The sequence below is a fragment of the Vombatus ursinus genome, unplaced genomic scaffold (assembly GCF_900497805.2).
Source record: "Vombatus ursinus unplaced genomic scaffold, bare-nosed wombat genome assembly UNPS02010284.1, whole genome shotgun sequence".
NCBI classification, from domain to species: Eukaryota; Metazoa; Chordata; class Mammalia; order Diprotodontia; family Vombatidae; genus Vombatus; species Vombatus ursinus.
The window spans coordinates 4463688-4489468 of record NW_020950062.1 but is presented as its reverse complement, the minus strand read 5'-3'; the positions used below and the strand labels follow the sequence as shown (position 1 = coordinate 4489468).

The following is a 25781-nucleotide window of genomic DNA, read 5'->3' as shown; positions in this document are numbered from 1 at the left end:
TGAGTTTGGCATTGCAGCTGTGCATTCGTTATCGTTATTAGCTCATTAACATCGTAGCCAGCACAGTGGCCACCACACTGTTACTGCGTCTGTAGCTTATTTTCATCTTGTAGGGAGCCTCACTGCTCAGTCTTACTAGAGCTTGGGGCCTGCACAATGGAAGCAAATGTCTGTAGACTCCCAGCTTTCCTGCGCAGCACGCGCAGGGTGCCGAGGAACTGACCCTCTGTGGCGCTGCTTGTTTTCTGGTTTTTCCCAGTGAGCCCAAGCAAGGAGATCAAGATAGTGTCTGCGGTGAGAAGGAGCAGCATGAGCAGCTGTGGCAGCAGCGGTTACTTCAGCAGCAGCCCGACCCTCAGCGGCAGCCCCCCAGTGCTTTGCAACCCCAAGTCAGGTAAACGTGCCACCTCCCTTTCCAGCCCTCTCGGTAAGCTCCACCTCCATTTGGAGTGTGTGGGCCCTGGAGCTTGACTTTTCCTGACTATAAACAAATGAGGAGGTCCTTACTAGTCCTCAGGATAGATCATAAGCTTCTGGAGGGCAGGGACTGTCTTTTGCCTCTTTTTGTATCCCCAGCACTTAGCACAGTGCCTGGCACCCAGTAGGTGCTTAGTAAATGTTTATTAATTGATTACAGTAAAGTAGAGACGGGATTCCATGCAGCCTAGAGTGGATTGGCCCTGGAGGTAGTTTCTGTGAGGACCCTGGGTGGGTCCTTCCTGATTGCAGAATCAACCTGCAAGCTAGTGTAGCCTTTGAGAAACTGATTAAACAGATAATGGAGAAACAGAGAAGAGTAGAGAAATAGAGTGGTATCATGGAAAATGTACTAGGTTTGGAGGCAAAGGACTTGGGTTCAAATCCCGTTTCTGCTCTGTGTGACCTTGGGCAAGTCATTCAGAGTTTTTCAGCCTGAGATCTCCCTCTGTAAAATAAGGGAGTTGGATTAGATTATCTCCCTTCTAGCCCTAAATCTATGATACTGTTACTATGAATGACCTTTTATAATTTTGTCAAAAATAGATTTTATTATTTATTGGAAATTGTTTAGAAGTTGCTTCAGGATTATATTGTTCATTATACACATATATGGACAGGTGCAGTGGATAGAATGCTATTTTTACTTAAGGCCTTCTGTGTGTGCAAATTAAAAATCTGATCTCAGACACTTACCAGCTGTATGACCTTGAGCAAGTCACTTAACCCTGCTTGCCTTCCCTCATCTCTAAAAATGAGCTAGAGAAGGAAATGGCAAACCGCTCCAGTATCTCTGCCAAATAAACCCCAAAATGGGGTCATGAAGAGTCAAAGGCGACTAAACAAGGCATGCTCATATATGTAGGTGCATCTGCAAACATCTGGATTTTTTTTTAACAATACAGGATGAACACATACATTCCTTAATCCTGTGATAACCTGAAGAGCAAAGTCATTAATTAATCAATAGTTATTTATTAAACTCTTTTTATGTTTCTGGCACTGTTCTTGGTGCTCATATGAGGACAGAAGTGAAGTGGGTTCCTGTCCTCAGAGGCTTACATTCTATTAAGGGAAACATGCATAAAATAAACACAAAGTACATTTTGTAGGGGGGGTGGGAGATAAGAAAAGACTTTATGTAGAAGGAGGCAATTGATCAGTTTTGAAAGAGACAAAGGAGACTAATAAGTATATAGGCCTCAGTTATTTCTCCTAATTCTGTTCAATAGACATTAAGTTATGATTATGTGTAGAACACTGTGCTAGGTGCTGGGTGGGTGGTGGGAGTACAACAAGATCCTTGCCCACAAAGCATTTGGGAGCTTGTAATGCAATTGAAAGAGATCTGGATTTGGAAGATCTAGGTTTTAATTTTACATCTGTTACTTTCTACCTGGATGATCTTGAAAAAGATGAAGTGGTTGGACTAAATTATCTCTAAAGTCCCATTCAGGTTGAAGATCCCCTAAAGAGATAAATCAGTAGGAACGAAACAAATCTACCCAGAGCTTTCCTCTGTCTGGGCTATAGTGGTATCCAAGTCTTATAGAGGAAGAAATTAAAAAAAAAAAGACAGGAAGTCCAAGTGACCTTCTTCAGCTCCTTGGGTTTTTGCCTTCACAAAATGTCAGACCCTCTTAAACTCTTAGTGTGGCCTGTGTAGGCAATAATTAAATTTCTAAGAAGAGAAGCATGGTTGCCTTCATGGTGAATAAATGATTTGTTCATAAAATGATAGAGGAAGAAGCCAGCAATTGAATTATTTTAAAGAACATCAGAGAATTTTGAGGAATGCTCTTCATGCCATAGCTGGCAAACAGCCATATTATTTGGGGCTAAGAGCAGAGCAGAGAAACAAATAAAGAAGGCTTTATTAGGCTACTGAAAGAAATTAAGGAAAACTGTTGGAAAGTAGAAGAAGCCTGCCCAGGGAATCTAGACAAGGCAAGGGGACACAGTAAAGCCATACAATCCTTGGCAGAATTATGAAGTCAGTCTCTATTGCCCTTCAGTCTCTGTTTCTGCATGGCCCCCAACCCACTGCATTTTTGGCATCCTCCCTGTCTTGCTACCCTGAATACCCAATCCCTTTCAATAGACCAAAGATTCTTAACTTGGGGTCCATGAACTTGTTTTTTTTTTAAATAGATATTTTGATAACTGTGTTCAATAGAATTCCTTTCCTTTGTAATCCTATGTATTTTATTTATATATTTTAAAACATTTTTCTTAAAAAGCAGTTTGTTGGTTTCACCAGATTGCCAAAGGGGATTCATGACACAAAAGAGGTTAAGAACTCTTGCTCTAGATCTTCTTCTCCCCCAAACCTCATAAACAAAATTTTGCACACAGAGAAGGCCTTCAGTAAGTGTTGGTTAATTGATGAAAGCTTTTGTCGACCCCTCAGGGCCCTGCCAGGTGATTGGCTGATTTGATCATCTGATTCCTGTTAAGATATTAATGGATGACAGTGGCTTAATACCTTATCCTTTTGCTCCCACCCCAAGATAGCTACTACCTTTAGTTTCTTAGTTGAAAGCAGTGATCGTTTTAGGAATTCTTAAATCACTTATCATAATAGGTCATTGGCAGATTTTGATATGCCAACTCACATTACCTAGGCTCTAATGTATTCTGCCTGTGCATATGGCCAGCCCAAAAGTTAGGGTTATTAACTGACCTTGTTTGAAGGCTAACGTGGGCCAAATGTGTATAAAGGAGAATCATGCTGGAAGTGACACAATTATGAAGGTGGATCAATATGTAAATTTTCTAAAGAAGGGAAAGACATCACAGAGGGGTGGAAAAAAATCTCAGGCCTTGTTGATGCTAAAAAAGACAACCAATAGAACGTTGTTAACTATTGGCCTATATGCCTGTTCTCCATGCCTATAAAATCTTTATGAAAGTTATCTATATACAAACTGAGGACATCTTTGATGAGAGTATTAATAAGGAGTATGCAGACTTTTCACCAAGAACCATATCTTGACCACTTCACAATTGACTGAATAATGTAGGACTATAAGATCTTATTGTGTTTATTGTTTGTTGATTATTCTTAAAAAGCATATGATTCGATAGAGCAATATGATGTCTTACAGGCTTTTTCAACAAGGGATTTCTCATAGATGCGTTAAAAGCATTCAAAATTTCTTGAATGTTATAACAATATATAACCCCATTCTGTCACCATCTGATTCTTAAGAGATAAGTATCTAGAAAGATTTCATAATAGATAACCCTCTTCAATGACCTTTTGATCATAACATCTGGTGAGGAAGATGTGTGCCAAGCAGAGGTGTTCACCATCATGATTAGAAAGCTCCAGTGCAGAGTCCAAGTTGAAGAGGGATTCCCTATGGATGCTGAGATCCTCCAGATGTTCCTGATTTTAAAAGATATTGTGTTGACTGCATCAAGCCCAGGAACAATGAAGAGCCTCCTGGAAGAGATCTATCATCACTCAAAAAAGTTTGGCTTGCTTATCCACATGGGAAAGAAAGATCAAAGGGATAAAGAATATCTATTGCCCAGAATACAACGTGCATTTGGATGGACACCCAATGGACCTTGGCCATCACTATGTATGTCTGGAACCGACAGTACATATGGATGATGAATTGGCTCCAGAGTTGAAAAGGAGGAGGGGGAGAGTTGTTGTAATTGCCTTTGGGAAATTGCAAGACTCCCTTCCTTAATAACCCCAAGCTTTTCATTAAACCTAGCAGCAGCTAGGAGGCATAGTGGATAGAGCCCTGGGCCTGGAGTCAGGAAGATCTGAATTCAGGTTTGGCCTTGGATACTTACTAGCTGTATCACTTTAGGCAAGTAATTTTACCTCTCTTTGCTTCAGTTTCCTCAACAAGTGGAGATGTTAATAGCACCTACCTCCTAGGGTTATTATGAGGATCAAATGAGATATTAATAGCACAGTGTTTGGTACATCATGAGCACTTAATAAATGTTTGTTCCCTTCCCCTGCCATCCCCCTAAAAGCAAAGGCCCATTTTAAAAACCTCAACATTCTACAGGTGTTGCTATATGGCAGTATAAAAGCTTCAGAGGTTTTAAAATGAATCTCACATAAAGAGTGGGCACAGAGTAGGTGGGAATAGACTGCTACGTTCAACCAAAGAGGAAGAACAGGCACAGGAAATGCCCTCGAGGAATTGTGTGGCAAGAAAAGAAGATGGGCTGGTCACATGGCAAGGCTGAAGGATTCATATGTGAGCAGCCAGAGCAGTCCTTTGTTATCCTTGGGTTGGGAGAGAGCAAGGAAAACCATTAGCAGGTTGGGATGGATTTCCTGGGACAAATGTATTATTATTAACAATAGCAATAGCTAACATTTATGTAGCACTTCATCCTTTTTTATCCTTACAACATAAGATAACAATAAGAGCTAAGATGTGCTAATTTTACAGATGAGAAAACTGAGCCTGGGAGGTTAAGTGATTTGTATAAGATCACAGAGCTAGTAAATAGCTTCCTGATTCCAAATCCAGGGCTCTATCCATTCATTATGTCCCCTCTTTGCCTATGGGAGGACATAGACAAGGGTCACACAGGATAGGCACATTTGGACAGGTTGTGATTTGGATCATTGGAGGGACCTCGAGAATCAATGAGACCACAGATTCATTTGAGTATTCTTAGTCACTTGGTGACAGACTCAGTCATTTATATCAACTGAAATAGAAATGCTGCCAGCACCCTCTAAATGTCCTTTCCAGGGAAAAAGTAGCATCTTATTCAAAAGTGATGAGATCACAGATTCATTTGATTATTACCTCTGTCAAGAACTTTAACCTTTAACCTCTTTGGGTTTCAGGTTTATGATCTGTAAAATGAGGGGATTGGAAGAGATGGATCTCTAATCTCTCTTGTGTCTTTTAAATGTCATGATTCTGTGATGAGCTGGTCAGCAAGGTAGGAAATTGGCCCCCGAAATGTGCATAATTCTCAATACAGATTTTATATACATATATATATATATATATACACACACTCATACATACACACATATGAATATAGATAATACACACAGAGATAATCAATCAGTCAATACTGTAGGACTGGGAGGATAGTGTTACCCCTGATAGTAATAAAGAAAGTTAAAGGCGGGGAGAGGTTAGGGGGAAAGATAATGAGTTTAAGATGCCTCATGGACAGTCATTTCAAGATGTTTGAAAGGCATTTGGAGATTCGAGACTGGAAGTCAGCAGAGAGGTTAGGGCAGCATAGGTAGATTTGAGAATCATCAATATAAATGTGGTCATTAAATCCCTGGGAAATGATGAGATCATCATTTAAATGGACTTTATTATGACCCCTGGTACATATGGATTGTCCTGAGCAGGTGTAGAATAAGCACCATTATGTATGGTCTATTTTAGTTTTTCAGAGAACCAGGTGTAAAAATTCATTAGATGGGCTTGAAAGTTCAGCTCACCAGCCTTCTGCCTGGACCTCAGCAAGTCACTTTGCCTTTGGATTTCTGCACCTTTACCTGGGAACAGAACACCCATAGTGTTGTTTGACAGGGAAAGAAGACAACCTGAGCTATTGAAAATGGATGTATCAGATCAGAAGCTTAATTCTGTTTTGTAAGCATATTAAAAATGTTAATAGCTAACATTTTATAGCACTTTATCTTATTTGATTCTCACAGCAGCCCTGCAAGGTAGGTGTTCTTATTAGCCCTCTTTTATAGATTTATGTCTTTTGTGTCTTGAAGAGTAAATAAAAATAAACTTAATCACCAGATCATTTTACTGCCCTGGCCAAACATTTTACTGTTCTGACAGTGGGCTGTAAAATAAGCTGCTGGTTTTAATTCTAAGTTATTTTCCTATAGTTTTGAAAATACCAGTAGAGTTACAGGAGAAAATGTATAGCTAGCCAAATTCATCACAGATTAAACCAACTTAATTCCTTATTTATTGACTATGATTTGGAAGTAATTCAAATTCTGAAAGAATCAATAATTTCAGGAATCTAGATTTTTTATTTAATTTATCCTTTTAGGTATGCAAATTTTATCCAGTAGCATGAGGGGGAGTAGTCCAATGGACTATGATTTTTCTTCAAGGGATGTATCGGAGTATCCTTGTTGGTGCTTCCTAATATCAGTAAGTTCAAAAAAAAAAATAGAGCTGAGCTAATAACGAAAAGAGAACCCTATTTCCAATAGGCTCTGACTACAAAAGTTATTGAGAATCCCTCTGCAATATCTGGTTTCTTAATCAGCAGAATGCCACTGATGAGTTAGGATGAGGAAGGAAGAAGTGGGTGGGATTTGCGGCCCAGATAAAAATGTGCTGAATATTTTACCATTTAAAAGGAAAGGCTTCAAGAAAAACTAGGTGAACTTCTTAGCTTATTTTGAATCTTTCTGGTTTCATTAAGCAAGAGGATGGCAGGAGGTATTTTAAAATTATTGTTCATGTTGCAAGTATTTTATGAATGAACATAGTCTGTCAGTGTTCCTCTGAGGTAGGCTAATTCAATTTAATGCCCCAAAAATGTATTAAATGTCTGTTATGTTCCAGGCATAGCACTTAGCACAATGCTGAGTACGTAGTTGATATTAAATGCATATTGACTCGACAAGGTAAAGACAAAAAGTATAAAATATGTAAACTATAAATATATAAATATTTAAAAGTCCCTGCCCTCCAGAAGCTTACATTCTACTGAGTATGTTCTATTAAATAGATAATAAATTTTAGTAAAATTAGAGTAAAATAAATACAAAGTAAACCTAACAGGGAGGGTATGCTAAAAACTGGACATTTGGAAAGGCTTCACATGGGAGGTGGCACCTGAGCTGAGCTTTATAAGGAAGTCAGAATTTCTAGGAGAAGGAATTGGAGTAGAGATAAGTGGGAGATGGAAGACTACATATAGAAACCAGTTAACTGGCCAGTTTGGTTAGAATGGGGAATACAAGTAAGGAGGTAACATATGATAATACCAAAAAGGTAGTTGGGAGCCAAATTGTGAAGTCTTTAAATATGAGGTTAATGATTTTGTTTGATGGTTTTGATCCTAGAGAAAATAAGGAACCAATAAAATTTTGAGAAGGAAAGTAACATGATCAGATCTGTGTATTGGAAAAGGAAGATATTAGAAGCAGAGAGACCAGTTAAGAGACTTGAAAAAATTCAGGCCAGAGGTGATGAGGGCCTGAACTAAGGTAGAGGGGATAGGTGGTGCAGTGGATAGAGCACTAGCCCTGGAGTTAGGAGGACCTGAGTTCAAATGTGACCTCAGACACTTACTACCTATGTGACCCTGGACAAGTCACTTAACCCCATTGCTTAGCCCCCCAAAAAATAATAAGGTAGAGGGGATTGTTTTTACTTTTTACTTCTCCCTGTACTCATTCAAGAAAGATACCCAAACTAGAAGCAACAAGGCTGTTTTCCTATCTCCTGCTCTCTGAGGAGCAAGTTGCCAGAGCTGACATGCAGCTCAAAATTCTTAAAGTTTGTTCTCATTCTGAGAAGTCCACAGTTTTACCTCTGTCATTTATGAGCAAGAAAGATAGTATGGAGAATGAGATATTCCCAAATAGTTGAGCATTTGTTTTAGAGCACAAAAATTGAGCTTTACCATATAGCATTTAGAAATATTTGTGGGTTTAGATAAGTAATTTCATCTCTCCCTGGACTTCATTTTATTCATCTGTACAGTGAGGAGGACTGGATGATTTCTAGGATTCCTTCCAGCTGTTAAAAAATAGTTCATGATTCTATAATATATGCCATTTTCTTATGATATCATATGGTAAAAATCATTAAGGGCTTTTTGGGGTATTCTTAATATTTTCATGGAGCTGAAGAAGAAAATGTTGCAGTAATTAAAATAATCAAGTTGTGATTGAATGACAGGCCATCCCAGAGTCTATGAAAAGAGGAAACGATGGGATAACTAGGTACTTGGGTGTTATCTGACTTTTAGAGGCGCTGAAAATTTCAATATAATGAGGAATAGAAGGAAAACCCATTCCTGAGTAATTATTGATCAAGAATACAGCCACAGTGGTACATTGTGTCTTCATCTGGGCACATATAGTAGCTGGATCATTGGCCCATCCTTTGAATAAGGAAGGCCTTCATAACTTGGTTCAATATCAAATATTCGTGAAAATTCGAATTAAAAAACCCACAAAGTCTGAGATCTGGAGAAAATAACAAAGTACATTTTGCATGGGCTTTGTGAAATATTTGCTTCCTTAAGCTTATATTAAATAACCTATGTCTGTTTTCACAGTGTTAAAGAGACCAGTCACTTCTGAAGAACTTCTGACACCTGGGGCTCCATATGCAAGAAAGACTTTCACTGTAGGTACTTTGGTTATTTTCCTGTGCCATTTACTGTATGGATTGTAAACTGCTGTGAAAGTGACTTTCTGATTTTGTATTGGTATAACGACTACATGTATAAATGAATTAACATGTAAAGAATTTGGTAAACCTTAAAGTGCTAGTATTATAATTATTAATATGCATTGTTATATTAATTATATCACAGCATTGTAGTAATTATTAGTAATTTTAATTACTAATGTATCATTATATATAACCATAATTAGAAATAATTATATAAAATATAACATAAATATGTTTATATTTGTTTATACAATATATTTTATTTATATAAATATATAAACAATTATAAAATATAATATATAACCATAATAGCTAATGTATTAGATATTATTATATTAATAATTATCAAAGATTCTTGGCCTTTGGGCATTTACATTACAAATTTGTTCACAGAAAAGGAACTCAAAATGTTGCAATTTTACTGGCATTGTTCCATGTTTCCATGTTGTTCTATTCAATGTGTGCTATTAATCTAAAAAAAAAAATGCACTAGCCAGATACGATTACACTTAAATTACAAATAGTACAATCCTCCTGAACTGAAGTTAAATTCTGGAAAAATCTGGACAAATTAGAGGGATCAGTGTGGGAGATTACCAAGGAAAGAAGGAAAAGCAGAGATAGACTGTATTGTATTTATAAAAACGTGGCACCAGGGAAGCAGAGTTGAATATGAAATCAGAACACATTAGTTTGAATCCTCCTTCAGCTACTTACTACTCATGTGACCATAAATCAATTAATCTTTTTTTCCGTCAGTTTCCTCACCTATAAATGAGGAGGTTTAACCAGATGATCTCTGAGGATCTTTCTCAAGTGATTATTATCTTGAGTCTATGAAGGGAAACAGTGCATTTGATAATGTAGCTTTCTCTTAGTTACATCCACCGGACCATCACACTGAACAGAAGCAACCACAGATGTTAGGAAACATTTCCTAACAAATAGAAATATCCTAAGGTGGAGGGTAGTAAGTTCCTTCTCGATGAAGGTCTTTAAGCAAAGGCTGGACAACCACCATTTGTTGGGTAGGGCTTAGGAGGATTCCTTTTGTTTATAGGTTGGGCTAGGTGGTGACTGAGTTCTTTTTCAACTCTGAGATTCCATGATCATGTAAGACATTTCTGCCACCTCCTACTCTAGCCGGAAGAAAACAAAAACATCCCAGGTAGATAATGGCTCTTGGTGGTTGGCCTGGTGAATAATAAAAACTGATCCAAAAATCTCTTCCCTACTGCCTCTTTTCTTCTCCCTCAAAAGAACTGTGCACACACCAAACTTTCTCAGTTTCTTCCAACTTTCCTTCCTTGGAGTGCAATCAATTTCAGCTCACACAATCACTTTTTCCAGGGCACATCTATATCCTCTTTAACCCCCTTCCTCTTTTTTTTTTCTTTTTCTCTTTAAAAATTTCCCCAGTGACCTTGATAAAATCTTCTCTTCATGCTTCTTCTTCTTCCCCCCCCCCCCCCCACGACTTTTTTTTTTGTTCAGTTTCAGACATAAGAAATAATGGCTAAGTGTGAGGCCCAGGCAGTAATACACCTGTACAAAGTAACAGCTACATGTTTTTAAATAGAATTAGATATAATAAAACTTCCAAACCCTTGAAATTTCTCTTCTGAATCCCCACACTTTTCAATCTACCATTATATCCTCCCTCGTTAAACCTACTTCTTCTCAAGCACCAATGCTCAAAATAATATTAAGTCATTTTATTGGTGTTTCTGTTTTGAGTAAATGCTATCATATTTTTGGCCTGTGATATTATTTTTCATGACAATGTGTACTATCTTAGCTACATTAAACGGGTTAAGTGCTTACAGGCTAGCATGGGAACTTAACCATTATAAATAAAACGTTATTTCTATGAGGAAATGTGTTTGAAACAGCCAACTTAAAGACTTTTAGAATATGATCTGCATGCAAGTCAAGTACTTCTCTATATCTCTTTTTAAAATTTATTTTATTCACTATATCTTTTGAAGAAAACTATTTTGGTGAAACCTTTTTAAAAAATAACTTTCACACCTCAAATCTGCCTTTTTCCCAAATAGAACATTCCCTTGTAACAAAGAAATAGAGTTAAGGAAAACAAACCAATATAATGGCCATGCTTGATAATGTATGCCTCATTCTGCGACTGCAGTCTACCACTTTTCCCCTAAGAGATAGTGGGAGTGTTTTATTTCCAGTCCTCTGAAGTGAAGATTGGTCACTGTATTAATCAGAATTCTAATGTCTTTCAGTGTTGTTTTTCTTTACATTATTGTGGTCATTCACATGCCTTCTCCGAAAAGAAAACTTTCAGGAGAGCCAATTGTAGGGTTCCTCCTTTGTCTAGACCTGTGATTCCATAGGTCTACATTAAACTGATCCTTCATCTATAACTGAGTGTCTTAGAGAGTTTCCTGGGAGGCACTTAGAGGTCTGATGGCTGGCACAGAAACACACATATGTCATATATGTCAGAGCTAGGACTTAAACGCCAGCCATTCATACTGTATAAATATCAGCCAGGTAAGCTAGGTGGCATAGTGGATAGATTATTGGACCTGGAGTCAGGAAGACTCACCTTCTTGAGTTCAAAGCTAGACTTAGACACTTATTAGCTGTGTGACCTTGGACAAATCACTTAACCCTGTTTGACTCAGTTTCCTCATCTGTAAAATGAACTGGAGAAGGAAATGGCAAACAACTCCAGTATTTTTGCCACGAAAACCCCCAATGGGGTCATGAAGAGTCGAGCGTGACAGAAATGACTGAACAACAACACAACAGCAAATATCAGCCATCAGGATGATTATTATTCTGCTAAGTTATCTTGATAATATGAACAGTTCAGGGTGGGTAAATAGTTAAACCTGACGCAGAGACAAGCTTTGTCATATCTGGTACTTGAGAGAGCAGCTCAGTATAATGGGGAAAATATAAGATCTAGAATCAGGACACATGTGTAAGTCTCATCTTTGATGTTTCATAGAGGTATTATTGTGAGCAAGCCATTTATCTTCTTTGGGCCTTAGTTTTCTCATCTATAAAACAGAGTTACTATGAAATGCACCAGCCACCTGATAGGACTATTGTGAGACAAGCTAAACTAAATCTGAATGAACGAGAGTAATAACTGTTTATTTTCTCCCTTCCTCCCCCAACCCCAGCACTTAGCACAGTGCCTGGCACATAGAAGGTGCTTAATAAATGTTCATGGATTGATTTGTTGATTTTCATTCTCCCTTGAAAAGAAAGGTGAATTACAAGGTGTTTTCCAAAGATTCCTAATTGATTTTTTTTTCCTTCTCCTGTGGGTCCTAGATTGTTGGTGATGCAGTGGGATGGGGCTTTGTTGTAAGAGGAAGCAAGCCATGTCATATCCAGGCTGTGGATCCCAGTGGCCCAGCAGCTGCAGCTGGAATGAAGGTATGCCTATCTTGTCTTTATCCTAATAGTCTTTTGTATCTACCTGTTGTTATAATTTCTATTTTGTATTGCTGTGTTGGGTCTCAAGTCTTTACAGCTTTATCACATGTCCTTACATAGACATGGCTTTGTTCCATCCTGCTGCCCTCCTCAGCCTGCCCTTCACCTCGCTCCTACACTCATGCTTCAGCCTCTTTGATGTATAAGTTTTTCTTTTGGCAGAACAACCTCTAAACGACTCTTGCTTTGGGTTAGAAGCAGGAGTGGGGAACCTTCGGCCTTGAGGACACATGTGGCCCTCTAGATCCTCAAGTGCAATTCTGTGAAGTTTGGATTCAGTCAAAAGGCCTAGAGGGTCATGTGTGGTCTCGAGGCTGCAGGTTCAAAGGCATACATAAAAAATTTCAAGGGCAACATTATCAATTGCAGGAATCAGAAAAGGCCCCTTATAGGAGAAAAAAACTGAGCTGAGCTTTGAGGGAAATAGGGTTTCCAAAGAGCAGAGATAAGGAGATAGACTATTTCAGGCAGGAGATTACAGCTTGTGCAAAGAAATGGAGAGGAAAATTTAATGTCCGCTCTACCATTTCCACGCTGTGTCGCCTGCACTCTAGCTGTTATCTTCATCTCACGCTGCCCCCCCCCCCCCACCATGCCCCAAACTTTGGATTTGGCTTCAGAACTAGACCTTCACCCTAAATCTAACTCCAGGCCCAGCCCTCTATCCACTGTGTCACCTAGCTGTGAGAGGTAGAGAGGAATTGAAGGCCTGGATAAGGATGGTTTTAGTCCAAGAGAGAAGGGGATGAATGGAAAGCATATTATAGAAGAAGAATCAACAAGTTTTAGCGATTGATTGTATCTGGGAAGTGAGAGAGAAGAATAGTTGAAGATAACTCCAAGATTGTGATGCAGATCTGAGTGATGGGAAGAGTGACGATGCCTTCCAAAGAAATAGGGAAGTTAAGAAAAGGAGTGACTAAGGCTAATAAAGTTCTAGACACGGAGTCATCCAAGTGGAAATGACCAGCAAGAAGTTGGAGATATGGGATTGAAATAAGAGGGAGAGACAGAAATAGAGATAGAGACACAGAGAGACAGGGACAAAAAGAGAGAGTAGTCAATCAATAAACATTTATTAAGTACCTGCTATGTGCCAGACATTGTGCTAAGTGCTGTTCAGATCTGGCCTCAGATACTTATTAGTTGTGTAATTCTGGGCAAATCACTTGCCTCAATTTCCTCATCTGTAAAAGGGGGATAATAATAGCAGGTACCTCCCAGGGTTATTGTAAATGAGATAGTAATTATAAAACACTTAGCAGAGTGCCTGGCACATAGGAACTGCTATATAAATGTTAGTTATAATTAGCTATTGCTTATTTAGATTTGGGAATCTTCTGCATAATGATGACAACTGAATCTATGATCACTTATGAGGTCACCAAGAAGAAAGAATATATATAGAAAAGCAAAGGACTGATGACCAAGCCTTGGGGTACACCCACCCATATGGACATGAATGATGGTCCTAGTCAGAACAGAGGAGTATCACAAAATCTCAATGAGACAGTATGCAGAAAGAAGATTTTTTCACCTTTGTTATATGCTGCAGAGAGGTCAAGAAAGAGAAGCACTTATCATTTCCCCTGCTCATCCTCCTGTATATATGCCAACACACCAGGAAGTGAAAGTATAGCAGCAGGTAAGAATTAAAAAGCAGCAAAGAGATTGACGTCCCAGACTCAGAAGAGTGGGCCAGTCTTTTCCAGAAGCTCAATCTTACTCATTCTCTTGAAGGGCTGTGGAGTCCCCTTTGGAATACAACTCATGGTTGTGGGGAGCCCCGCTGTGGGGGTGGGGAGAGCTGTGCAGAAGGATTATTAGCACTGTGGGTTTGTCTTACAGTTCAGTGCCGTCCCTGCGGCATTGTGGTGGAGGGCACAACACCAAAGAGGCTTGAAGAAAGAAAATTGGCTGAAATAAAAAAAAGGGTGAGAATTTGTACATGTGCCAGGACTGAATATTTCAATTTGTAATGGAACTCTTGGCCACAGGAAGGATTTTCTATTTTATTTCCACAGAGATGTACCTAGCAGAATTTATTTTTGGGAGATTGCCTTGGTTTGTACTGTGCAGGTTCTTTGTTTATGAAACTTATGGTTGCTCATTTCTTTCACTTTAAGAGTATTTTCTTTCCTTTCTACTGAGCTGGGTACTTAATGGAAAGGCAAGGACTTATCCCTCAGTTAAATGTGTCTTTTCACTTAATTAAATGCCTGGTTAATTCAATTCACTTTGAGTAATATTTGTTGAGTGGATGGTGTAATGGTGGTAGGCATCATCAATTGAGTAATTACTGAATTTTAACACTCTAATAGGATATGTAGTGTTGAGAAACTAAAGTAGAATGCTTTGAAAAGGGGCCCAATTCACCATAGATTCCAGTGCCTAGTATGTGTCCTCCCTCAGATATTTACTGGCTATTTGACTTTGGGCTAGTCCCTTGACTACTCTGTCTCAGTTTCCTCATTTGTAAAATAGGGATAATAATATCATCTACCTCACAGGGTTGTTATGAGGATCAAGTGAAATAATATATGTAAAGTGCTTTGTCATCCTTAAAGTGCTACATAAGGGCTAGCTATTATTATTATAGATAATTTTCCACACTATGGAGTTAGACTAAATTTAGGTGCCTTTTTCTGAAATTGTTGGATTTTTAGATTATTTTAATTTTTTGCCAAAACATTCATTATTGATATAAGGGTAGGGGTCAATTAAGTCAATCAGTCAAGTTAACTCATCCCACTTAAAGTAAGTGTTAAATGCTAGACCCATTACTCAGAAAGTTTGGTTCAGAGTGGTCGAGAAAATGTCCTTTGAGTCATCTGTAAAATATTGAAGCCACTTCAAAAGCGAAAGATTCAAGCATTTGGAGTCTTATGTTGAAAGCCTCCCTTGAGGGGAGGAGAAGAGCTCCAGCCTCAGGTCTTGGCTTCCATGTAAATCCCCACTCCTGCTTGACCAGATGAAGACCTTGTGAATTTAAGTGTCCTAGTTGTATCCCTAGAATAGTGACAGCTAGTGTCAGTGCCTGAATCAGGAGCTGAGGATGGACTGGATACCATGAAGAAAGGCACATTCAAGGATCTACAAGAAGCCCTATAGAAAAGCTGTGTCTTCTCTGAGGGAAACATCTTGAGAACTTCATCAAAATGTAATTTTGATGTGAATTATCCCCATGCTGTATTGAATTCTCTAAGCTCGAGCCCCAGTTTCCTCTGGGCTTGGTGTGTACTTATGGGAGAGTGAATCACAGACTTGGAGTTTTGTACAAATTGCTTTTACTATTGCCACCTTAGTAAATACCTTTGAGACTAAAAGCTAATTACAACTTATCAAGCAATTGATATCGACTGATAAGCATTGAGAGGGAACACACCAGTGGGGCCTCATAAGCTATGTTTTTATTGTTATTCAGCTGTATCTGACTCTTCGTAACCCCATTGGGGGTTTTCTTGGCCGAGATAGTGAAGTGGTTTGCCATTTCCTTCTCCAAGTCATTTTACAGATGAGGAAACTGAGACAAACAGGGTTAAGTGACTTGCCTGGGGTCACATAGCTAATAAGTGTCTAAGGCCAGATTTGAATTCAGGAAGAGGAGTCTTCCTGACTGTAGGCCTGGCACTATGTCCACTGTACCACCTTGCTATAGTATAGTATTAGAACAACATTCCTCTCATCCTCCTGACTCTAAAGGAACAAGTAGCCAATCTCTGGGGACCCAGCCTGCCAGGGTAAATGTGGGTTGGGAGAACAGCTTCAGAATCTGTGCTACAGTAAAATTTGGTTCAAATTTATGGAATTTACTAACTCTGTAAGAAGGAAGAATGGAAGGAAAAGAGGGAGGGAGAGAGGAAAAAAAAGAGGGAGTGGGAAGAAGGAAGGAAAAGAGAGGAAGGAAGGAAGGAAGGAAAAAAAAGAAAAATCTAATTAACTTGAATTTTATTTATCATTCAAAATTTTCTTCCAGTTTTGCTAATATACTTGCAGTTATTCTGACATTATTATCATTCATGAGCACATGGACAGCTAAGTTGCTCAGTGGCTATTACACTAGATTTGAAGTTGGGAAAATCTGAGTTTGAACCTGGCCTTACTACCTGTGTGACCTTGGGCAAGTCACTTCATGTCTCTCAGCCTCAGGTTCCTCACCTATAAAATGGGGATGATAATAGCACCTAACTCATTGGGAGGTTGTGAGCATCCAAAAGAGATAACATGTAAATGTTTTGCAAACCATAAAGCACTATATAAATGCTAGTTATTATTATTTTGTCATGTTTCTTTCATTTGGCGTTATTTTATATACAACATTCTATATAAAGGATTTTGTTTTTTAGTCATGTCTGACTCTTTGTGACCCCATTTGGTGTTTTCTTGGCAAAGATACTGGAGTGGTTTGCCATTTCCTTCTCCGCCTCATTTGACAGATAACAAAACTGAGGCAAACAGGGTTAAATGACTTGCCAATGGTCACACAGATAGTAAGTGTTGGAGGACATATTTGAACTCAGGAAGATGTCTTCTGACTCCAAGCTCAGCTCTCTATCAACTGCACCACCTAGATATCCTATATAATATGATGTGTGTGTGTGTGTGTGTGTATATACACACACACACATACATATATACACACACACACATATATGTGTGTGTGTGTATTTAATTTGTATATATAGTCCTCAAACTTGCAATTTTTAGTAGCTACAGTTTTAAGCAGTATACTGTATTTCCTGAGAACTTTTTAATGAATCCAGTTCTACCCCCTTTTTTTATCTCTCTTACTAGCTTGATGATTCTGGGCAGTTAATCCCTCTGAGATTTAGTTTCCTTATCTATGAAATGAAAATAATCATACCTATCATACCTGCCTTGTAGGAATGCTTTGAGGCTCAGATAAAATAATGTACAAAAAGTGTTTTGCAAATTTTAAAGTACCACATGAATGTCAGCTATTCTGTCTCCATATTGTACCCATATCCACATACCCTGTGGTAGTATGTTTGTTGCCAAGTGCAATCTATAATAACAGTAATAATAGCATTTACATAACACATTAAAGTTTGCAACAAGTTTTACGTATATTAACTCATTTGATCCCCACAACATCCCTATGAGGTAGATGCTATTTTTATCCCGTTTTACAGATGAGGAAACTGAGGCATGCAAAGGTTAAGTGACTTGCCTGGGATTATAGCTAGTAAATGTCTAAAGCATGATATGAACTCAGATCTTCCTGACTCAAAGGCCCCTGATCTATCCATTGTACCACCTGGCTGCCAAGAAATCAGTATAATATTAACTGGCATTTATGTAATATTTTAAAATTTGCTTTGCATTCATTATCTCATCTGAGTCTCACAACAGTTCTATGAGCTAGGTACTATAGGTATTCTCCCATTTTACAGAGTGGAAATTTGGATCTAAGGGAAGTTATGTTATTTGCCTATAGTCACATAGCTAGTAAGTGTTTGAGAGATATTTGAATCCATACTGTCATTATTTCATGTGCAGCTCATAGGCAGAAAATGTATTACCCCTATTTTACTGCAACCCAGAGTAAGAACAGCATAAAAAATGGAGGAAAATAAATTTTGTCCCTACCACCATACCACCCTAATCTTAGCTTTAGTAGTAGCATCTCTGATCCACCTTCCCTCTTAATATGGCTCTCTGGCTACATAAACTGGTATCATTGTGTGTTATTACCATTTGCATTAGCTACAAGATTAAAACTTTACCACTTGACCAGGAGGTTTTTTTTGTTGTTTGTTTTTTTTTTTGTTTTTCTGATTTTTGTTTTGTTTTGTTTTGTTTTTTGCTAGGGCAGGAGCATAACAATCAGGGTCAAGTGACTTGCCCAGCATCACAGAGCTAATGTATCAGAGGTCAAATTTGAACTCAGGTCCTCCTGGAATCTCTGATTCCAGGGCCCGTGCTCTATCCATTGTGCCACCCAGCTGCCCTTTTGTTCAAAGACTCTAGGCTCAAAGCAGTTTCTTCTGTGATCCTATAGTCAGTCAATACTGCATTCCAATGAGTAAATATAACAATGGGAGCATTGTGTCTGATTACAGGTATAGCCTGTGCACAGTAACCATAGATTTTAACTTGGAACTGGCTATTTCCTAGCCCACCAGGTTGTGTGCCCATTGCTCCCAATTATTTAACATTTAACAAATCCTAATAGTTAAATGTTGGTGGCTTGAGATGAGGTGGAGGTGTGATCAAGTTACCTAAATAGCAGTAACCTGTGAGAGAAGATTGATGGGAACAGCAGCTGTAAATATTTTTATCTGATCCTTTTGGAGACAGTAACAGAGAGGAGCCCTTACCAATCCATCACTACTGTCAGAAATTCTATTTATATCATGCAAAACTTTCTTCCCATCTTCTAATTCCTCTAACTAAATAGTGGATAATTTCTTTCATTAAGTCCTCAATAGCCTTCAGTAGCTCCCTGTTGCCTCCTGATTCAAAATATAACTCAGACCTCTTCATGATCTGACCCTTCCTTACTATCACTTTATTTTATGTCACCTTTCTCCTCTCCAGTCTAGTTTCTTTACTGTCCTGCTTTTACAAGGTGTTCCAAAAATCTTGATGCAGTTTTAAATTTCAAATAGCTTAAAACCACACTAAGATTTTTGGAATGTTCTCTACTATGGCCTTATGCCAAACCTTCCCCTCATGCCCTGCTCCATGCATCTTTTAATTATATTCCTCTCACTTAGATTTTTTTAAGGGAGGGGGAGGATAAAGGAGAAGATAATTAAAATAATTTCTTTTTAAATGAGGAGGCACAACACTACAGCAAATAGTTTCCTATGTCCTATCACAAAAACCCCAAGCTGGTGTCCTGTTGATAAATTTCTTCTGAATGCCTATTCAGTTGAGATATACCATGGTTGGTAAGGTCAAGAAGGCTACATGTTCTGAGGGACCTCGCTTGTTTAAGAACAAACAAAGAAAGTGACAACTGTGATTTTTGGCCCTGTTCTACCTGGTAGGAATTTGCTCTTGAGGCTTCAAGGTGAGAGCTGTAAAGTCATTTTGTATTCTTGGACTTGCCTGAGCAAGCTGAGGAGACACGATGCAGCTTTTGTGCATTCATGGAATTTGACTCCTGGTCATAAATTCAGCACAAAAGACATCAGTGCTGTTCTCGGAAAGGTTTATTTTTCTTAGGAAGAATAATACAATTCTGAAAGAGAACAACATTTAAATTATTCCAGGGCAATTCTGTGCCAACGGTTCTACAAAACCATAGAAGTATTTCAGAACTCCTGCCCCTCTCTCATTTCCTGTTGTAATGAATGGATGGATGTTGGCCCACTGGGTTTCTTTTCTCCATTTACTTAATTGTTTAAGTGTCAATTTTATGTATTGCCAAAAATATTTTAGTTTTGTTAGGAAATGAGCTGTAATTCTCATTCTCAATTTCTTCTTGCTTCCTCCCCTACACCATATTTGTACTTCATTTAAACAGAGCAATAGAATGTAGATCCCATATCTTGACCCTTCATTTCTCACAGCAAAAAGCCTGCATATTTTACATTATTCATAACAAGAACTTAGGCTGGTAAAACCCACCTATTAAAATTCCTGATTTTGTTTGAAATATTAGAGTCACTAATGTAGTAAGTTGTGATATTTTTAAAAAATCAATTAATCAGAGGAAAAATATATGATAAGTTTTGAAGTTTTTTTGGTTTCCTTCATTGTGGTTTTCCTACCAAGTTCAGGCAAATCAAATGTGTAAAAATTTTGGGGTGTATGTGTGTTTTATATGTAGTGTGATATTCTTTCATAAATTACTTTACCCAGCAAAGAATAGCTTTTCCAGTGTTCTCATACATCCTTTCTCAGAGTAAAATGTAGATTCCTTAATCTATCCATTGAATAAGAATATTATAAGCTCTTTTTTTAATTGAATTTTCTTTTTTTAATCAGCAAAAATCTAGCCTTTCTCCCTCCCTCAAGAAAGAAAAACAAAACCCATTATAAATTTTTGATCAAACAAAACAAATTTCTGCAATGACCATGTCTAAAAGAAACATATATATATATATACAGTACGCATATACATATATGTGTATGTTTTTATTATATATACACATATGTACACACATATACAATATATGTGTATATATGTATCTCATTCTGTTACTACATTGATGAGTTCTTAAGTCTTTCAAAGTGTTTTGTCTTTACAATATTATTGTCATTGTAGAAGTTATTCTCTTAATTCTGTTCACTTCACTCTGCATCAGTTCATACAAGTCTTCTCAGGTTTCTCTGAATCCATCCCCTTTATAAATTACGATACTCTTCCATCACAAGTATATACTATAACTTCTTCAACCATTCCCCAGTTGATGGGCACCCCCTCGTTCTAATTCTTTGCCGCTCCAAAAAAGACCGTATTTGAATATTCTTAGAGTTAATTTTGCTTAGGGTTAATCCCTCCCTTAATTTACACTCCTTCTAGTTCCCCTTCCCTCTTCTCTCCTTTCCTGTATATCCATTGTGTGTGTGTGTGTGTGTTCTCTGCTTTGATCAGTTCAGATAAGAGTAAAGTTCAAGTATCTGGTATTCCCCTCACACCTCCCTCTTTGTATAGGTTTCTACTTGTGCATCCTTATTATGTGAGATACTCTTCTTTAACCTTCCTTTCTATCCGCTTGGTCCCCCACAATGAGTATTACTCTTCCCCTCCCTTTCCATACTTACTTTAAGTTCATCAAGAGATCACTCCCAGGCCTTCTGTCTAATTAAACTCCCTTTATGACCCCTGATGATGATAGGGTTCAGAAGGGATACCTGTTATCATCTCCCCATATTAGAATATAAGCAGTTTATCCTTGTTTAGTCTTTTATTATTGTTCATGTGTGTTTAACTTTTCATCCTTCTCTTAATTCCTATATTTGAACTTCAAAATTTATGCACAGCTCATTCATTAGGAATGCTTGGGAATCCTCTGTATCATTAAAGTCCTATTTTCTCCCTATAGGATTATACTCAGTTTTAGCTGGGTAAGTTGTTCTTGGCTTTAAGCCTATATCCTTTGCCTTCTGGAATATCATATTTTAAGTTCACCATTTCTTTATAGTGATAGCTGCTAAATACTATGTGATTCTTATCATGGCTCCTTGGTATTCTTTCTTTCTGACTGCTTATAGTATTTCTTCCTTGACCTGAAAGTTTTCATTTGGGGTTTTTTTTTCAGGACTTGACTGGTGGATTCTTTCTATTTCCATTTTGTCTTCTGGTTCTAAACAATCTGGACAGTTTTCTCTTAAGATTTCCTGAAATAAGATGTCTTGGGCTCTTATTTGGTCATGGTGTTCAGATAGTCTAATGATTCTTAAATTTTTTCTCCTTGATCTGTTTTCTAGGTGTTTTTGCTATGAGATACCCTGCATTTTCTTCTTTTTTTTTCAGTCTTTTGACTTTAAAAATGTTTCTAGTTGCCTAACAACAATGGAGTTATTGGCTTCTATTTAGTTCTTTCTAATTTTTTTTTTTTTAGGCAATTGGGGTTAAGTGACTTGCCCAGGGTCACACAGGTAGTAAGTGTCAAGTGTTTGGTCCGAGACCAGATTTAAACTCAGGTCTTCCTGACTTCAGGGCCAGCGCTTTATCCACTGCGCCACCTACCTGCCCCAGTTCTTTCTAATTTTCAAGGAATTTGTTGCATAGGCAAGGTTTTATACCTCTTGTGCCAAGCTCTTAATTCCCTTTCCAATTCTTTCTTCCATAGCTCTCATTGCTTTTCCAGTTTTTTCCTCTAATGCTCCAATTTCATCTATAAAAATATTTTAACTCTTAAAAAAACCTCTTGCTTTGTTTCTTCTAAAAATTCTAGTTAAATTTGTGCACACACTGTATTTTTCTCTGAGGCTTTGCTTGTAGGTGTTTAGAATCATTTTCTTCTTCTGGGTTTATGTCTTGAACGTCCCTGCCCCAACAATGGCTTTTTTGTGATGAGATTCTTTTTTTTTGTTTTCTCATTCTTCCAGCCTCCTGTCTGACCTCAGACTTTATGTTGGGACTGGGCTTTGTACACTTATGGAGGTTAAGATCTAGTCTGACCAAGTGGCTACTTTCTTAGGAGTATTGAGTATTATGTTATTCTAGGCTATTAGAAACATCTCAGGTTGCAGACCTACAAACTTTAGTGCTTCCAAAGTGGTTTGATCCTGGATAAAATCTTATTAGTCTTCTGGTTTAAGCTCTGCAAGTTCCTAAACTGGGTTTGACTTTGGAGCAATGAAAGATTGCTGCTGGCTTCAGAGTAGCAGGACTTAAACTTTCCTTTAGTGTGGCATTCCTGCCCTGGTTATTCCTCTTCAGTCTTCAGACTAGGATAGAAGACGGTACTTCAGATAGGATAGAAGAAGATAGACCCCATTCTGCAACTAGGTAAGAGCCACACAGTTACTTCTTGTTTCTAAACTTCCTCTTCTGAATGAAGCAGCTAGGTAGTGCTGGAGTAGTGAACTGGACTTGGAGTTAAGAAACCCCGAATTCAAATCCACCCTCAAACACTTACTAGCTCCATGACCTTGGGCAAGCTACTTAAGATCTGTTTGCTTCAGTTTCCTCGACTGTAAAATGGAGATGATGATAATAATGCCTACTTCCCAGTTTTGTTGTGAAGTTCAAATGAAGTATTATCTGTAGAGTACTTAACACATAGTAGGCACTATATTTGTTGTTCAGTCATTTTTCAGTTGTATACAACTCTTTGTGACCCCATTTGAGGTTTTCTTGGCAATGTTGTTGGAATGGTTTGCCATTTTCTTCTCCAGCTCTATTTTACAGATGATAGAACTGAAGCAAACAGGGTTAAGTGACTTGCCCAAAGTCACAGAGCTAGTAAGTGTCTGAGCTCAAGAAGATGAGTCTTCCTAACTTCAGACCCAGCACTCTAGCTATCCTCTGTGCTACCTAGCTGCCCCACTTTATAAATGCTAGCTATTTACATTATTATCATGATTATTGTCAGGGGTGACAAAGTCGCTAGTTGGCACCTGTTCCAACACTCTGCGAAATGCCCTAATATGGTTCTTGGGCTTTGTCTTGCTCTTGGGCACAGTCTCTGGGATCTGGAATGTTCTGGCAGTGTGCTTCTGGCCAGGCCCCATTCCCAGGGTCCATAGACCTCTTTGTCTGTCTCCCTATGCTTATCTGAGCTGGACAAATGACTCACTGTGATTTTTTTTCCTTAGATTTCCCCATCAAGATGGAGTCTAGTATTTTTTTCTAGATCTTGGAGTTTTGGGTTGGAGCTCACCTTATTTCTTTCTGCTACTCTGACATCTTAGCTCCACCCCTCATAGGTTCTTAAGGATAATTTATTAACTGCTTGAGCTAGATAGGACAATGTTAATAGCAGATGAAAAGAAAGTGAAATTACTCAACCACCATCTCCTCACATCCCACTCTGGGGTCCTGCTATCCCCACTGATGGTTGCCTCATTCTCTCACTACATCTAGACCCAACCCCAGTCATGCTTCATGTCCCTCCCTAGCCATCTTCTTTCTAGAAGCTTCTATACTTAGACCAGAAATCATTCGCAGAAGAGCTTAAGCCTTTCACTGCTGGAAACTCCCACCCTGGTGTCTCACTGTCCTGTTGCATATATCACAGTCACCCAGTATATTAGGCCTAGCCCAGCCATGTTTCATTCCATTCTTCATCTCCTCTGTAGCTGGGCCACTGTGCATGTACCCTCTTCAGCCCCCTCTCTGATTCCAGCCTTGACAATTCTCTCTACCCACTCCCCATGCTTTCCAGTTATTGAACCACAATCAAATTAATTCTATCATTACTTCTGGGGAAAAAAAAAAACCACATATTCATACACTCCCCTGTGGCTCCCTTCACTATCTTAGTAGGTTTCCAAACTAAAATACCCCTCTCTAGCCACCACTTCTCTCTAGCATAGTTCTGCCCACCCCGCCATTACATTGTAAGCTTACTAAGGGGAGGAACTATCTTTTGTGTTTGTATTCCTAGAACTTAGCACATAGTAAGTGCTGGACACATAGTAAGCACTTAAATGCTTATTCATTCAGTCATTCTCCATCGGAGAAAATGATATACACCCTGGAAAGGGTCCAGGGAACTCTACCTAAAAACTTTTCCCTCTAAAATTAAGGGGGAATTCCAGCCAAAGGTAAGTGAGGAGCTGGTAAAAAACACACTAGAAACTGTACAAAAGTTCAAGCCTTCAGAACCCTGATGCGCATTTGCACAACATGGAATTCTTTCATCTAGCCTAATTGACCCAAATCCCTTCCAATATTAGTGACAAGTAAAGGGGAACTTGAAGAAACCTGTTCTGCTCTGTGGCTAACTGAATCATGAGGAAGTTTTCCCTGCCAGCGTGTTGGAATGTGCCTCCTCGGCTCAACTGAGACTTTTGGCCTCTGGACCAAGAAGAAGAAGGTTAATCTTTTTTTTCTACGTGTCAGCCTTTCAAATAAATAAAGGCAGCTACCATGTCCCCCTAGGTTTACTCTTTTCTAGGTTAAACTTTCTCATCTTCATCTTATCCTCATATAACAAAGTCCCTAATCTTTTCACCAGCCTGATTATTTTCCTCTGATTATTTTCTGTCCTTAAAATGTGTCACACAGATTCCAACACTGTATTCTAAATGTGGGGCAGATAGGTGGGACAGTGGTTAGGTCACTGGGCTTGGAATCAGGAAGAGCCCTCTTCCTGAGTTCAAATTTGACCTCAGACCCTTACTGGCTATGTGACACTGGACAAGTCACTTAACCCTGTTTGCCTCAGGTTCCTTGTATGTAAAATGTGCTGGAGAAAGAAATGGTAAACCACTCCAATATCTTTGCCAAGAAAACCCAAAATGGGGTCATGAAGAGTCGGACACAATTGAAATGACCGAACAACAGCACTCTAAATGTGGTCTAACAAGGGCAGAATGAAGTTGGATTAGCAGCTCTCTCGTTCCTGATACTGTGGCCCTCTTAATTCAGTCTAGTATAGCATTAGCTTTTTTGGCTGTCATGAATACTTATTAGCTCATACGAAGCTTACTGTCAATGAGATTGCCACACCTCACATTTGTTGAGAGCCGGTCCTCTCATGATGTCCCTAGGGTACTGGAAAACAGAGCATATGATAACCTATTCCCCACTAAACGAACACACAGTTTTTACTCAAGAGATAAACTGCAATGGGGATTATCAAGGGAAATTCCTAGTTTAGTAAAACCATAAAGTACATAAAAATAAGTCAAATAATGAAACTAGAATCCTTAATAATTATCTTAAAATTTACAGATACACCATTATATCTAAAAGGAGAATGACAATGGAAACCTTACTGGGGCCTGGTCCCTATCTTAACACATGGCCACATGGACTTCCCAGTGTCTAGG

General features: G+C 38.5%; 1 protein-coding gene across 2 annotated transcripts in view; it reads left to right on the top strand.

Annotated features, from left to right (window-relative positions):
• DEPTOR (DEP domain containing MTOR interacting protein) overlaps nt 1–25781 on the top strand; it is a 195019-nt gene that overhangs the window by 134008 nt on the left and 35230 nt on the right. The window contains exons 6-9 of one of the 2 annotated variants that reach the window (XM_027854028.1): nt 260–394; nt 8761–8831; nt 12195–12299; nt 24684–24742. In XM_027854028.1, the coding sequence (XP_027709829.1) occupies nt 260–394; nt 8761–8831; nt 12195–12299; nt 24684–24686 (314 nt within the window). In that variant the 3' untranslated portion in view covers nt 24687–24742. Of the gene's footprint in view, nt 1–259; nt 395–8760; nt 8832–12194; nt 12300–24683; nt 24743–25781 lie in introns of those variants that run through there. The other variant, XM_027854027.1, reaches the window with a different exon arrangement.